The sequence below is a fragment of the Ostrea edulis genome, chromosome 5, assembly GCF_947568905.1.
Source record: "Ostrea edulis chromosome 5, xbOstEdul1.1, whole genome shotgun sequence".
Lineage (NCBI taxonomy): Eukaryota > Metazoa > Mollusca > Bivalvia > Ostreida > Ostreidae > Ostrea > Ostrea edulis.
Window position 1 is genome coordinate 63,510,674 of NC_079168.1, and position 15,559 is coordinate 63,526,232.

General features: G+C 33.2%; 1 protein-coding gene across 1 annotated transcript in view; it reads right to left on the bottom strand.

Annotated features, from left to right (window-relative positions):
* Positions 1-844: 844 nt before the first annotated feature.
* LOC125650347 (glutaminyl-peptide cyclotransferase-like) overlaps positions 845-15,559 on the bottom strand; it is a 32,925-nt gene continuing 18,210 nt past the window's right edge. The window contains exons 3-9 of the mRNA XM_048878565.2: positions 14,797-15,078; positions 13,056-13,190; positions 8,930-9,029; positions 6,442-6,555; positions 5,241-5,415; positions 4,225-4,242; positions 845-1,859 (exon numbers count right to left, since the gene is read on the bottom strand). Coding sequence (XP_048734522.2) covers positions 4,230-4,242; positions 5,241-5,415; positions 6,442-6,555; positions 8,930-9,029; positions 13,056-13,190; positions 14,797-15,078 — 819 coding nt within the window. The 3' untranslated portion in view covers positions 845-1,859; positions 4,225-4,229. The remainder of the gene's footprint in view (positions 1,860-4,224; positions 4,243-5,240; positions 5,416-6,441; positions 6,556-8,929; positions 9,030-13,055; positions 13,191-14,796; positions 15,079-15,559) is intronic.

The following is a 15,559-nucleotide window of genomic DNA, read 5'->3' on the forward strand; positions in this document are numbered from 1 at the left end:
TTTCAAATTTCTTTTATACGCCCGTCATCAGATGGGACATATTATGTTATGGCACTGTCCATGCGTCCGTCCAAGATAATGTTTTCCAGACTTTTTTGTGTAACGGATGTTTTTGTATGTACAGCTTTTAAATTTGGTCACAATGTTTCCCTCCAGAGGCGTAAGAGTGGGTTTGCTTTTCAGCTGGATTAATGCAATGTGACCTACTTTATGGTTAAAAGTAGGTCAAATAGTTTTCCGGACTTTTTTCATTATGGATACAGATATTGCTCTGAAATTTAGTCACAGGCTTCCTCTTCGAGGAATAAAAGTTCAGTTCACATTTCAGTTGGATTGGTCCATCCATCTGTGAACTACTTTAGGGCTAAAATTAGGTCAAACAGTTTTCCAAATTTATTTTCATTCACAACCTTCCTCTCAGAGAAATACATAATCAGTTCACATTTCAACTTTATTGGTTCACAGCGACTTATTTTAGGACTAAAAGTAGGTCAAAAAGTTCTGCACTTTTTCTCATCATGAATACAGATATTTTGCAACCTCCCTCCAAGAGAAATACATAGTCAGTTTACATATCAGATGGATTGGTGCACCATGACCCACTTTTAAGGCTTTTTTATTCAGAATGTGTGCGATATCAATTCCGAGTGCATATTGTGCTTACAGGTTGAATTTCATTGTCCGATGGGCGTATGTTTTACCGTTTACAACTATAGTTTAAATGCTAGCTGTCCCATATTCTATATCCAATGATAGTCTCCTCTGAATGTCAATAGAGTTCTCTGTGGCTTTCACGTGTGTGCATTGATGGTGGGTGTAAACGAAATTCCAACACAATGAAATATTTGCCTTCAAAATGATTTATTAACAAAATAGACTTTACAAAACTTATAAATGAAACAAACAGAAAAAACTGCCAATTCCAAGAATTTCATTAGATACAATTTGCACATTTACTGTGTTACAAACTTTTCATATTTCATTTGCAATAAGTTTACATCTAAAAGAGTAGCTATATCAGCAATTCTATAACATTCTTGCAATAATACTGATCAATACGAGACTGCCTTTACTACATAATTATCAAGAGACAGTATTATTGCCGCATACATCATTACATTTGTGCTGTTTGAAACATTTTACACACAGATTTTCTCACTTGAAAATCATAGGTGATTTATATATCCATAATGCTCTCTAAATGTTCGTTTAATCAATCAAAATAGGGAACAATACAAGGTTTTCAATCCCAACGCCTCTATTTCTCTTGCTACATGTATGTACTTAAATTATGAAAAGATCTTACAGATTGTATTGATGGAACAATTCAAATTTTCACATTGCTTTATATAAAACGCGTGACAAAAATGAGATCCAACACTTCCTATCTATACCTCTAACCCACAGATGCAAAGATTATTTTAATATCTCCATTTCATAACATCATAATTATTGCACAAAGAAATCAGACACCTGAATGAATATACATGAAATTGAAACTAAATCATAATTATGGATGACCTGCATACCAAATCATATTTGCAAAGGATTTAGGCGAGAAAGGTGAAACAATTTTTAATAAAAAAACAGAAAACAAAACAAAACAACAAAAAACTGGCAAACAACGAAACATACAATTTTAAAATTCTGCTTCCAACAAATCTCAGACAGGATTCCCAGATACAAAATGAAGGAAGAAAATGGTTGTGTATAAAGATTCTTACAAGAGAAAACCAGGCCTGGGCAAAAATGTTACGAAAAAAAATGTTTGCATGCATGAAACGCACATTCCAAAATGTTTGATGAAGACTATATGTGTATAACCTTAGATCTCCTAAATGCCTTCCTTGGTCCACCACCTGAAATGGAGCATTCTAAATGTATAACCATTTCCTTTGATGTACAGACGAATGTTAAACTGGAATGTGTTGTGTCAAGCAAAGATTTTAAAAACAGAAGCTGATTTAGATTACATCGGTTTTAAAAAAAAACCTATTTCATCAGTGTTACAAAAATTAATGGTAAAACAAGAATTTTTAAAGAAACATAATTGCCATATTTTAAAAACATATATGGTCCTCCTTCCAACTTTGAATCTCGAATTCTATAATGATAGGGGAAATTTGTGGATACCTATATCATGCAAAGGTTTCACAAGATATTGAACAGAAACTATTTTCTTTGTCTGGAGTAGTGGCACATGACCTTTGACCTTCAAAATCTTTTGGTGACACCTAATCCTTAGGGGGTGCCAGTGTACCAAGTTAGAAATGTTGAGTGGACAATATTTTCTTATATGCAGAAAAGTTTACCATAATTATCTCAAAATCCTTCTTACAGTTTACATGTATACCAAGTTTGATGTTTATCAAGCAAAGGGTTCTAAAACATAAAATTAAATATTTTCTTAGTTCAACCTTGTGACATCTACCTGTATACCAAGTTTGATGTTAGTCAAGCAAAAGGTTCTCTAACTATTGATTTCATCCAACCAACAGGTGCAAACCAGTATGCCCCCTCTTTTTAAAAGGGGAAGGGGCAGGCATGAAAGTATCAATATTTTTCTATGCAAATTTGAATGACCTCATCAGGTTTTAAATATTGAACAAACAACTTTCCTCCTGAATATATTAATTTGCAAATTCAATGAACATATTTGATCATTGGGATATTAAATCAACAGATAGTTTTGAATCTTTATTCAACCATTATGCACAAAAAATTTTGTCTCATACTTAATGATAATTATTAATCTTTGAAAATCAAAAGACCAAAGACCACAGTAAGTAATGTATAGGTTCTTGCATATGTACCTTTATATGTAAAAGCATTAGTGAAAGAACATGCATTAGTAAGAATGTAAGATGTGTAGGAAGACTCCATGCAATCTCTTGTTAGTAATCAGGCCCAACATACAGTAATGGTGGATGTGATGAGAATGAAATTAACAATCCATGTAAAATTTAATGTCAAAAACACCATGGTGACAGTAAATCTGGATTAAAATTCCAAATCCTCTACAATTCCAGAGCATATTTCATATTACCATATGATAACATATTGTATTTTTTTCATAACATTCATGCACTGTCATAACTCAAGAATCTCCAAAAAACGAAGGTATAGTGTGTAAACAGCAGATACATAAAATATATATAACAATACGAGTCACTGTAACTTCTGTAGGTGACATTAATTATCTCTGTAACTTTTGTAGGTGACATTAATTATCTTTGTAACTTATGTATGTGACATTAATTATCTCTGTAACTTATGTATGTGACATTAATTATCTCTGTAACTTCTGTATGTGACATTCTGTATGTAACATTAATTATCTTTGTAACTTATGTATGTGACATTAATTATCTCTGTAACTTCTGTAGGTGACATTAATTATCTCTGTAACTTCTGTAGGTGACATTAATTATCTCTGTAACTTCTGTAGGTGACATTAATTATCTCTGTAACTTCTGTATGTGACATCAATTACCTCTGTAACTTCTGTATGTGACATAAATTATCTCTGTAACTTCTGAATGTGAAATTATCTTTGTAACTTCTGATTATGACATTAATTATCTCTGTAACTTCTGTAGGTGACATTAATTATCTCTGTAACTTCTGTATGTGACATTAATTATCTCTGTAACTTCTGTATGTGACATCAATTACCTCTGTAACTTCTGTATGTGACATAAATTATCTCTGTAACTTCTGAATGTGAAATTATCTTTGTAACTTCTGATTATGACATTAATTATCTCTGTAACTTCTGAATGTGATATTAATTATCTCTGTAACTTCTGTATGTGACATCAATTACCTCTGTAACTTCTGAATATGATATTATCTCTGTAACTTCTGTAGGTGACATTAATTATCTCTGTAACTTCTGTAGGTGACATTAATTATCTCTGTAACTTCTGTATGTGACATTAATTATCTTTTGTAACTTCTTTAAGTGAGAGTTAAGTATCTCTGTAACTTTGGCAAGTAACAATTAATTATCTCTGCAACTTCTGTATGTGAGAGTTAAGCATCTCTGTAACACATGTGTGGGGTGCTCCAAACACGTGTAACAATAAGTATCTCTGTAACTTTGGTATATTACATTAATCATCTCTGAACATCTACGTGTGACAATAATTATATAAGAAGATCTGTGGGTAACAAGATGCAGTAGACATTGACCAACCACCCAAACAAACCATCGTTTATTACCTTTCTCACAATTCCTCTCTGTAATATAGAAGCTCTATATCAACTGAACTTCTCAAGGTAAAACATTGTGCTAACATTTTTAAATAACATAAAAATTTAATTCTGACTACAATTACTTTCTAAAAGCCATGGTCATCCTATCATTGAATTATAATTGTATTTCAGTGTCAAGAGGTAGGTTCACAAATGATGAAATTTGGCCCTTAAAAATCCTTGCTTACAGGTCAAGGACAGTTGGGTTCCATTATCATGTCACCTACCCGATTCTCATTATGACATCACATTCACATTGAATTTTTATATCACGACATTATAATCTGCACCATCAATTCCAAAATACCAAATTTTTAGGTAATGACCAATTTTTCATATTCCTTCAACCATCAGTCTATTGTTTAAAAAAATTACTTGATAAAAAAAGCATTAAGGGGTAACATCTGTACAATTTTACAGAACACTGAAGACAATCTGACATATCATCATTAAAAACTGCCAAATTCCAGAGCTAAATTCTGTCATTCGTGAACTCACTTCTCTAAGTATGTGTTACACTACACAGAAGAAAAAAAGAAAAATTAATCAAAATCCTTGAAAATCCATAAACATGCGTCTTTTTTAAAAAAAAGAAGAAAATTTCAAAGAAAAGACTGGAAAAAAAAGAGCAACTGAAAAGTTATAAATACACCTTCAGCCATGACATTTCATAGAATTACATGTTCTTCAACACATTTAATATCTCTTTCTTATGGGAACAATTTGGCACAAGATATTCGTAAACACTTCATTTCAATCAATCTGTCAAATAAAATCACAACCATTTTTACATTAGTCAACGGGAGACGCAAACATCAGTTTGGCAAGCCATGGTATTACTTGTACACTGCATTAACATACAGTATACATTCAATCCATCAAAGTACCATATACAATACCAAAGTTTCCTTTTACATCAGACACTAACGAGTATGTTTTTTGTAAAATGGTTGTGATTTTGTGCTTGGAAAGACTTCCATTACTTTTTCCTCCTGCACTGATTATGTAAGGCATCTAGGTGTAAATAGCTGGCCACAAAAGTGCGGAATATCTTATTGAAATCATCTGTTCTGTGATAGTCTATGTGTGTTTCATCGTCTGTCATTTTGTGCCAGACACTAGGAAATGGAGCTGATATAAGATGAAGGATGGGCACTTCTGTAATTCAGTAGAAAGGATATAATAATATTACAATCCTCTATCACTTTTCATGGTGAGATATAATCTCCTATAATAACAAGAGGTCCAAGGGCCACATCGTTCACCCGAGCAGTTCCTAGCAATAAACAAGATTGAGCAAAACTATCATGATCATACAAGCAGCTTGGTTCAGAATTTTTTTTTCAAAGGTAACGGCTAAAAATTCATTAATTATCTTCATTAATTATCATATGCCTTTGTAGACTGGTAGGACCTTTCATATTAACAAATTCTATCTATGGATGCTTTGTGTTAAGTTTGGTTAACTATACATTTGCATGTAAATCTCTGATCCCCTATTATGGCCTCACTTTACCCCCAGGGGCCATGATTTGAACAAACTTGAATCTGCACTATGTCAGAAAGCTTTCATGTAAATGTCTACTTTTCTGGCCCAGTGGTTCTTGAGAAGATTTTTAAAGAGTTTACCTACATATTTGTATGTAAAACTTTGATCTCCTATTGTGGCCCCATCCTACCCTCAGGGGTCATGATTTGAGCAATCTTGAATCTAAATTATGTCAGAAAGCTTTCATGTAAATTTGAATTTTCCTGGCCCAGTGGTTCTTGAGAAGAAGATTTTTAAATGACCCCACCCTATTTTTGCATTTTTGTGATTATCTCCCCTTTGAAGGGGGCATGGTCCTTCACCGATGAATGGTGTGTACCAAATTTGATTGAAATTGGCCCAGTGGTTCTTGAGAAGATGTAAATGTGAAAAGTTTTCGACAACAACAACAGACAACAGTTCCGAAATTTTTGATCAGAAAAGCTCACTTGAGCCTTCAGCTCAGGTAAGCTAAAATAGTCTCTTTAACGACACTTGCTACAATTTTTTTTTCAACAAATGAAGTCAATTAAGTGCTGAAATAGAACTCATACTAGAATTTGAAGTATTCTTGATGCCTTAAGCATTGAAATCAAGATAACGAGAGAGTACAGATTCGAATAAACAACGTGCATACTAAATCTAACTACGCTTACTTCTACGTAAAAATGGAATATGATCATCTTCAATGCCCCCTCCAAAGAACTGGTGGGTATTAAACAGAATTCTGTTGTTATCATGGAGCAGACTCTCCTTTTTAAGGTGTTGTTCTACAACAGAAACAAAGAACACATGTTCAACAGAAACTAAGAAGAACGGTTTTAGTAAACTAAAACAATACCGGGGTACATCTCCCCTTCATAAGGCAATGAATACTTGTTGTTTGTACTCCATTTGATATCATAGACAGAAATTGATACACGTACATGATTGTACAGTGTGCTTGTTTTGTTTGAAATATAGTATTTCGCTTGATTACTCCAAGGAAGATTGGTTGATTGTGTGTTGTTGAATGCTCTGTGGTATTTTTTTCATAAAGTGATGTCACCTTTGCCACTCAATTTATGAAATCAATTAGATGTGGTTATAATGGAGAATTCAAACATTCTGAATTTTAAAAAAAATTTAGAATCAGAGATACTGATCAACAGTTTTATCAAACTGATTAGATGTGATTATAATATAAATTCAAAGTATTCAAAATATTTCAAAAATTCAATTTCATCCAATCTTTTAACTTTTTTCATCAATCATAATGTTCTGAATTAGGTATAACAATGGTCAATTTACCAAATCAATATTAGATGTGGTTATACTGGACATTCAAAGAGTTTACATACATTATGTACACCTAATTACCAAATGTCTGAATCCAAGGTCAATTACTAATGAAAAATATGGTGAGCAAATATTCACTAAATTTTAATAAGATCCCTAAAGAAGTTAGGTCACATGAGAGTCACAATTGTGAATGGCACATCCTCATGTGGTTATGTATCTATACACCAGGGTGTCTGGGTAGTGCAGAGGTAGTGCTCTCGCTTCTCACTGCTGTGACCCACGTTCGATCCCCGTGATCGGCAGTGGTTGTATGTGAAAGGGTATGGCGGTTGTCCACTTGGACATGTGGGTTTCCTCTGGGTACTCTGGTTTCCTCTGACCTAAATGACCCCCTAGCGCATACATCTGTGCATCAAAGGACCCCATTGGAAATAAGCTTTCGAGCTTTCATGGGTTATCCTTAGTATTTATGTATGTGTGTTTGTATGTATGTACATGTATATACCAAATAACATTTATTTTTTTATTCAGAACCTCATATATATATATATATAATTTATATATACATATATATATGTATATACCAAGTTTGACCCCACCCTGGGGTCAGAACCCCTACCCCGGGGATCATGAAAGTTACAATTTTAGTAGAGGGCCTTCCTGCTCTACATCACTATGCATTTAGTTTTTCTTTCATGTGTGCAATTGTAGAGAAGAAGATTTTTGAAAATTGGTCAATTTTGGGCAGTTTTTCCAGCGGTGCTGGAGTCCTGAAATTTACAATTTATGTCCCCCTTGTCCCAAAGATGCTTCATGCCAAATATGAACAAAATTGGACTGGTAGTTATCAAGAAGTTAAAAATGTTCAATTGTTAATGCACGATGACGGACGACAACCAATTGCTATAGTTCACCTGAGTTTACTCAGGTAACCTAAAAACTAAAACCGTCCACACAGGACCCTAACAATGCACATCCAAACCCAGGAATACTAAACTTGTATACTTGAACACTATAGTCTTTAAAAATAATCTTTAATCCAGCACTGCAAATCTACAATACCTCCATTGCAAAATTACTGCTCATACTAAAGTTTTATAATTCTTATTTTCTTGATCTAATTTTAGAATAGAATCATAACTGAAAATCATTAACCACTTTCTAATCATATGCAACTTTTGTATTAGTTTGAGACAAGCTGGTAAGAAACCTATGGGCTCTCCTTAATATACAGTAGATTCCTACAAATGTGGGCTCTCCTTAATATACTGTAGATTCCTACAAATATGGGCTCTCCTTAATATACTGTAGATTCCTACAAATATGGGCTCTCCTTAATATACTGTAGATTCCTACAAATATGGGCTCTCCTTAATATACTGTAGATTCCTACACGAGGAATTTATTATCCCCCGATTATATTACTGTATTGTTGGGAATTTTGCTTCCTGACATTTTAAACAAACTACGTAAAATTAACGTTTGTTTGTGACGTAGTGTAATAATCAAAATTTATGTAATGGGTGATATCCTCTGGATAAAGGAGTAAACATTGATAAATTCATTATTCTTAAATAAAACTGAAATTCTTAAATAAAACTGAAAATGTCCTTAACTGTATTTTGTTGGGAAAACATTTCTGTCTTAATACTACACTTCCACCATTTTGTCAGATGACCATTCATGTTGTGTCATTTATGTGAATACGAAATCCATGTACACAATTTCAATCTAGATCTCGACTACCCTGGGTCTGTTTAACATGAGACTGTCAAATATTCCTTCTATAGCTAAAAGTGCAAAACTGATGGAGTGTTACCATAAAATCTGCAGGAAATTCTGCCTGATTTATTTATTACTCACCCTTCTTGACTAGAAGTTCAAAAGCATTGGCTGTTTCTGGGAAAAAGTTGTGAAAGTGTACATCACTGGTTCCAATCAAATCCAACAGAACAAAGATTTCCTGGAGAGATGTAAGAATATCATCACTATATATATAATATAATAATATTATACAATTTAGTTAACTAAGATATCATCCACAATAGTTTATACTGATACTACAGATAATACACTATTTATACACATTTGGCACAGTGAATAATTGGTTATAGACTTTGACCAAACTAAAACTTGAGGTGGTTAAACTTAATTTGGATATCTAATTAATGAATCAACTATATTACAGTACATGTACTTCAGAGAAATAGCATATGAAAATATTGTGCAAGCTTAGCTTCTGACAATTCCTAACAAGAGCAACGCCAATGTGGCATAATACACCCATAGATTTTGCTCAAGGAAAACATATTTTAGTGGGATTCATATTTTAGTGAAGTTAGCACTGTCCTTCTGGAATGATGGAAAACTTTATCTGAATTTTTTTTTACTGCCAATCCATACCATTTCAGTTTTAGAGAAATTTATTTTAAGTCCAGAGACAATGGCGAAGTAATCTAGTTCTCTGAGGATACCGTCCATGGATTCAGGTGATCCATCTGAGAACAATGAGGTATCATCAGCATACTGTGATAATTTGTATTCCTCACCCTCAATTGTTATTCCTTTTATATCTTTATTATTTCTTATGATTATTCCAAGGACTTCTGCACAGAGTAAGAAAAGATTCCAGATGGAATCTTGACTGGAAAAATACAACCTTTGATTTGTTGGGGATTAAATTTTCTGTAGACCTTAATGAAGTAGTTGAAATGAACTATAACACAAAATTATCTGAAATTAAGCACCTCATAAATCAATGGAAGTTAAGAAAGTTAACTCCTATTGGAAGACTAGTTGTGATAAAAACTTTGATAATACCAAAGTTGAACCATTTGGTACTTACTATACCAAACCCTGACCCAGAACATATCAAGAAAATTGAAATAGAAATCTTCAGCTACCTATGGGGAAGTAAAATTCATAAAATAAAAAAAAAATACTATCATTCAAGAATATAGAAACGGAGGATTAAAAATGATAGATTATACAGAATTTATTACAGCTTTAAAATCAAGTTGGATTAGAAGAATTCTTCACTCAAATTCAAAATGGGTACAATTACTTGAGGCAGAGTTGAAAACAAATATTAGTAATATATGGTCAAGAGGGACTGACTACGTCCTCACAATATGTAAAACAATAAATAATAATTTCTGGAAAGAAGTGTTTTCTAGTTGTATCAAAATTATTGAAACCCCTAACAAAGTGTTAGATCTCTTTGAGCATATATGGTATAACCCAAACATCAATATAAACAATAGTTCCATCTTCTTGAAGAGTTATTTTAAAGCTGGTATGATATATGTAATTGATCTTTTTGATTCTGATGGCAACTTCAAAAGTTTCAAGGCATTCAGTGATTCAGGTATCAAAACAAATATTGTAGAATATGCAGGTCTTAGACAGGCAATCATAGAAAGAACTAGACATGTAAATATAAAAGAAATTAGAAAAAAAATTATGCCTTTTATCCCTAAATCAATTTCTATATTTTTTAAAAATGAAAAGGGCTGCAAAGATATATACAATGTTTTAATTGATAAAAAACGGGTACCAATTACTTCTGTATCAAAATGGGTTGAGAATGGTGATCTGTTTAATGAGATAGAATGGAATAAAATATTTGAGCTCCCCTTTAAGGTAACAAAAGAGTCAAAGTATCAATGGTTACAATTTCAAATACTTCATAGAATAATTCCTACCAATAGTTATCTTTTTAAACTTAAATTAATAGACTCCCCCATTTGTACATTTTGCAAAAGTAACATAGAAACAATTGATCACTTGTTTGTAGAATGTTTTGAAGTAAAGGAGATCTGGTGTGCAATTGAAGACTGGTTTCTCAATACATTTAATAAACCAATTATATGTGATAGACAAGCCATACTATTTGGCAAATACAATAACAAAAACTTATACAAAGTACAAAATTTACTAACACTTATTGTTAAGTATTACATATTTGCAAGTAGGTATAAAATGGCTCCAAAACTAAATGTTTGTGCTGTCAAAAAGCATATCATTGATAGATTTTATATAGAAAAATCTATGTTGCTAAAAAGCTGTAAATATACTGAATATGAGAAATACTGGAAGAATATATGTGATTTGCTTTAATTATGTATAGTTAACAGATAACAATTGCTTTATATGAAATGATTGAGACTGATCAGTAGACCAGGCAAAATTCTTCCCCTTACTCCCCTTATCTCTCTCTCTCTCCCTGTCTCTCCTTCTCTCTCCCCATCTTTTCGAAATTAAATACCTTTCACATTATACATGTACATATGCACCCCTAAATATACACATATATGTCTGTACTTGCTTGAAATATGTATATACTATATTATCATGTATTGTTAATATGTAAATGTTTATTTATTGTGAAACAAATAAATGAATTACAAAAAAAAAGTTAGCACTGTCCTCTGTGAGCTAATTCATTATCATGGTGATCAAATATACCAAGTTATAATATCCCGGAGCTTACGGTTTGGTTTGTATCCTGCCCACAAGATTTTCCTTATAAGTGATACTACGACCTTGACCTTTGACCTTGAAAAACAATAGGCACCTTCCTCTCATCATGATGATCAAATATATCAAGTTATAATATCCAGGAGCTTACGGTTCGGTTTGTATCCTGCCCACAAGGTTTTCCTTATAAGTGATACTACGACCTTGACTTTTGACCTCTGACCTTGAAAAACAATAGGCACCTTCCTCTCATCATGATGATCAAATACACCAAGTTATAATATCCTGGAGCTTACGGTTCGGTTTGTATCCTGCTCACAAGGTTTTCCTAATAAGTGATACTTTGACCTTGAAAAACAATAGGCATCTTCCTCTCATCATGGTGATCAAATGTACCAAGTTATAATATCCTGGAGCTTACGGTTCGGTTTGTATCCTGCTCACAAGGTTTTCCTAATAAGTGATACTTTGACCTTGAAAAACAATAGGCATCTTCCTCTCATCATGGTGATCAAATGTACCAAGTTGTAAAGCCCTAGGGCTTATGGTTCAGTCTGTATCCTGCCCACAAGGTCCAGACAGACAGACGGACGACGCCATACCATAATATGTCCCGTCTTCGACAGGTGTATAAAAAACAACACATCACTGAAATTTTTTGTGAGCAGAATGTCACAAAATAGCAAGCCATATATTATTCAAACTCAATGAGAAAGAACTGTGCACAGCTGTACCTATGAACTTAAACTGGGGGGAAAATTAAAGCACACAAAATAAGAGCTCTTTCCCAATTATGCAAAAACAGAAACTGCAATGTGTGCAACAAATAAAAACTATCTTATTCCTGCAATATCTGGCAATGCATACATTTTGTAAGGATGATATCATGATTCAAATTCTCCTCATTTGTTGAAAAATACAAGGAAATGAACAATTTCAGCATAGTTGTTTTATTTAGACACAGGTGAGTGTAGGTATTGAGGAACATAAAACTGGTATATAATAGGAATTATATTGTTATTTTCAAACTGCGTAAATAGCTCTATTCACAAAATATCTTAGGACTATAGATCAAAATTTACAAACACTGTAATTTTCTTATTTTTCATTTCTTGTAGACTTTCTTAATCAATATTTTTTAAAGTACATCCATGGTTTATAAAACTTAAATACATATGTATGACCTTGTGATCGGTATTTGATTATCAGACAGAATTATTTTTTTCAGCTTCATCGTACAATATTTTGTGAATAAGGGCTCAGGTACTCTATATTTTATAAATGTGGATCACATCATGATATAATTGACGTATTTGTGATGTCATAATCAAATGGCAAATGAATATTTCACATTAAAATCTACTTGTGTCTTTAACACATAAAAATCACTGGTTGACATTTTATCCCCATCTTGACATTTTGGGGGTCTGTAGCAGTAGTACACCTTTGCAAAGTGTCACAAAGACGACTGAGGATCAGAATTATATTAGCATGGTGACAATTTACTTACAACACTCGGCAGTACACCCCCTTCCTCCCATTTCTGAGCCAGATGCCGGGCTCCATAAATAGAATCTGTGTCTGTCCACTCCTCATAAGCTTCTTCTCCATCAAAGAACACAATTTGTGGGGTGATGTCTCGGGCCTGCAATATTTATACATGTGTTTATTCATTGAAATAATTATCATATGGTATTGCCATCAAATTAGTCAATAATATGAATAAGTGATATTTTACAGTGTGAAAATAACAACAGAATAACATATTTGCATATCCTCTGCAATGAGAAATGTCAACATTTTGTACTTGGAAATGAAATTTATTTCACTTGTGAAAATATAAAGAAAACATTCTGTCCCACTCATGAAATAAATTCCTTTTTCAACTACAGAATGCTGAATATTCTCTACCTAAACAGGTAGGTATAAGAAATGTATAGGCATTTTCATCATTTCCCATTGAAACATTTTTCATATACATGTATTGAGCAAGTTATTCATCTTTTAGCATTTCACAGAAGTGGTGTCAATCATTTTTTTCATTTTCCTTGTAATCAATACATGCAAATACTGTACAGAATCAATTAGGAAGAATGGCAGTTGATAAGATGTGTTAGTGAAATACTATGCCCCAAGTGTGATCAGGGTCAATTGTGAAAACCTTGAAAAATAATCTTGATATTCATTAAGGTCAATTGTGATAACCTTGAAGAATAATATCGATATTCATCCACATGATTATGACCATGACCTCTTAGTTCAGAATGCATGAAGTCTCTGCTATGTATAGACCAAGGTTAAAGCTGTGGCCAAGGAAAAAGAGACAGACCCCAAAATATGCCCTATTATCTACGATTTGAAGGCATAAATACTAGAAGTTTGTAAAACCTAGTTGCTCTCCTCCCTCCAAATTGAAATTGATATGTAGAAAACGCGGTGGCTGTTGACATGGAATCAGTAAGGGTAATCTGTTAGTCAACTTCAGATTGCTGATGAAACTAAATCACTATCAAAGGGTTCTCTACTTATGTATTGTATTATGAAAACAAAAAGCATTTTGATCTATATCAGACTGGCTTACTACTGTATAGTCACTTCCCTAATGTCTTCACACCGGGGCTCATCCAAAGAATACAGCATATAATATTAAAAAACTTCTACAATCCTTGCACTAAATAGTTTTTGGACCAGACTATTATTCTAAAGGACCTTGTCCTAAGCCAAACAACCCTGTGTTAGAGTAAGGACACAATATCTGACCACAACCAAGTACAGTCTACTTCGGGTTTAATGAAATTCAGGGGACCAACCTGAATTGTTCATTATATCCAAAGTTCAATATAACCATTGCTGAACTACACAAATATTGCTACTGGGGGATTTATCTTAACTTCAATATAACGGATAGTTCAATATAACCAACTTCAATATAAGTGGAGTGGACTGTATGAGCTTCTAATGCTTCTTCAGTATAAAGTTATAATGGAGCATACAAAAATATCAAGCCTATATTTACATGTGATTTTGACCGTCACCAAAATTATCTTGGGTCAGGGTCATGAAACCCCTTCTAGCCACAAGGAATTTTTGTGCCAAGTATGAGTTTGTAATGTAAGTATTAAATAGTTCAGGCAAAAATAATAGGACCGATGCTCAGACAGACAGAGTTGTTTGAGGGGGAGGGGGATGCGATTCACTAAAGAAGGGGTAAATTAAAAAAAAAAAAAAAAGCATTAAAAGCTGTGACTTACCTTTTGTCCCTGAGCTTTCTCAAACAAACAATTCAGTTGTATAGCCATATCTAGAAGAATGGCACAAGGCACTGCAGAGTCAGTGGCCCCTATAAACGCTCTTCCAGTTCTGTCCGTGATATTTTTAGAATCATAGTGAGCAGCCAGCACCATTTTCTTTGGCTTGCTGGGGTCCTGTGTTGCTATGATATTGGTGAAACTTTTAGTGCCATATGGGGTCATGCCTTGAAAATTATCTTCTTCAATATGCCAATTCAGGGCCCGCAATTGGTTGATGAGATACTGCAAGATAAAAAGGTATTTTGTAACTTTTTTCATCTGAGCACTGGAATCTAAAACACCCTAAGAATTCGAAGAATTCTATGTTGTTCTACTGGGGTTAAGTATTTTCACTCTGAGGGCAATTGCAACTAAAGACTCGAGTGCTTAACATTCATCTGAGTACATGTATCGCATAACAAAGAACTACAGTTAGTTTGAATGTTGATGCATAAACACAAGTTTTTAACTTTAACAACTGTATTTTTTACCTCCATTTCAAAATTATGGCCCTGGATAAATATTTGTAACTTTCTGGGGTGGTGACCAAGATCTTAGCCTAATTATCACAGTTCAGACTCATATGTTACACGCACTGTCTGCTTATATGCAAATTTTTAGCTAATGATATTTGAACAATATTTGAAATATTTTAACCAATGCCCTTAATGAAAGTCAAATGACCTTGGTTCAAGGTCAGAACAAATTGCCTGATCATAAGCAA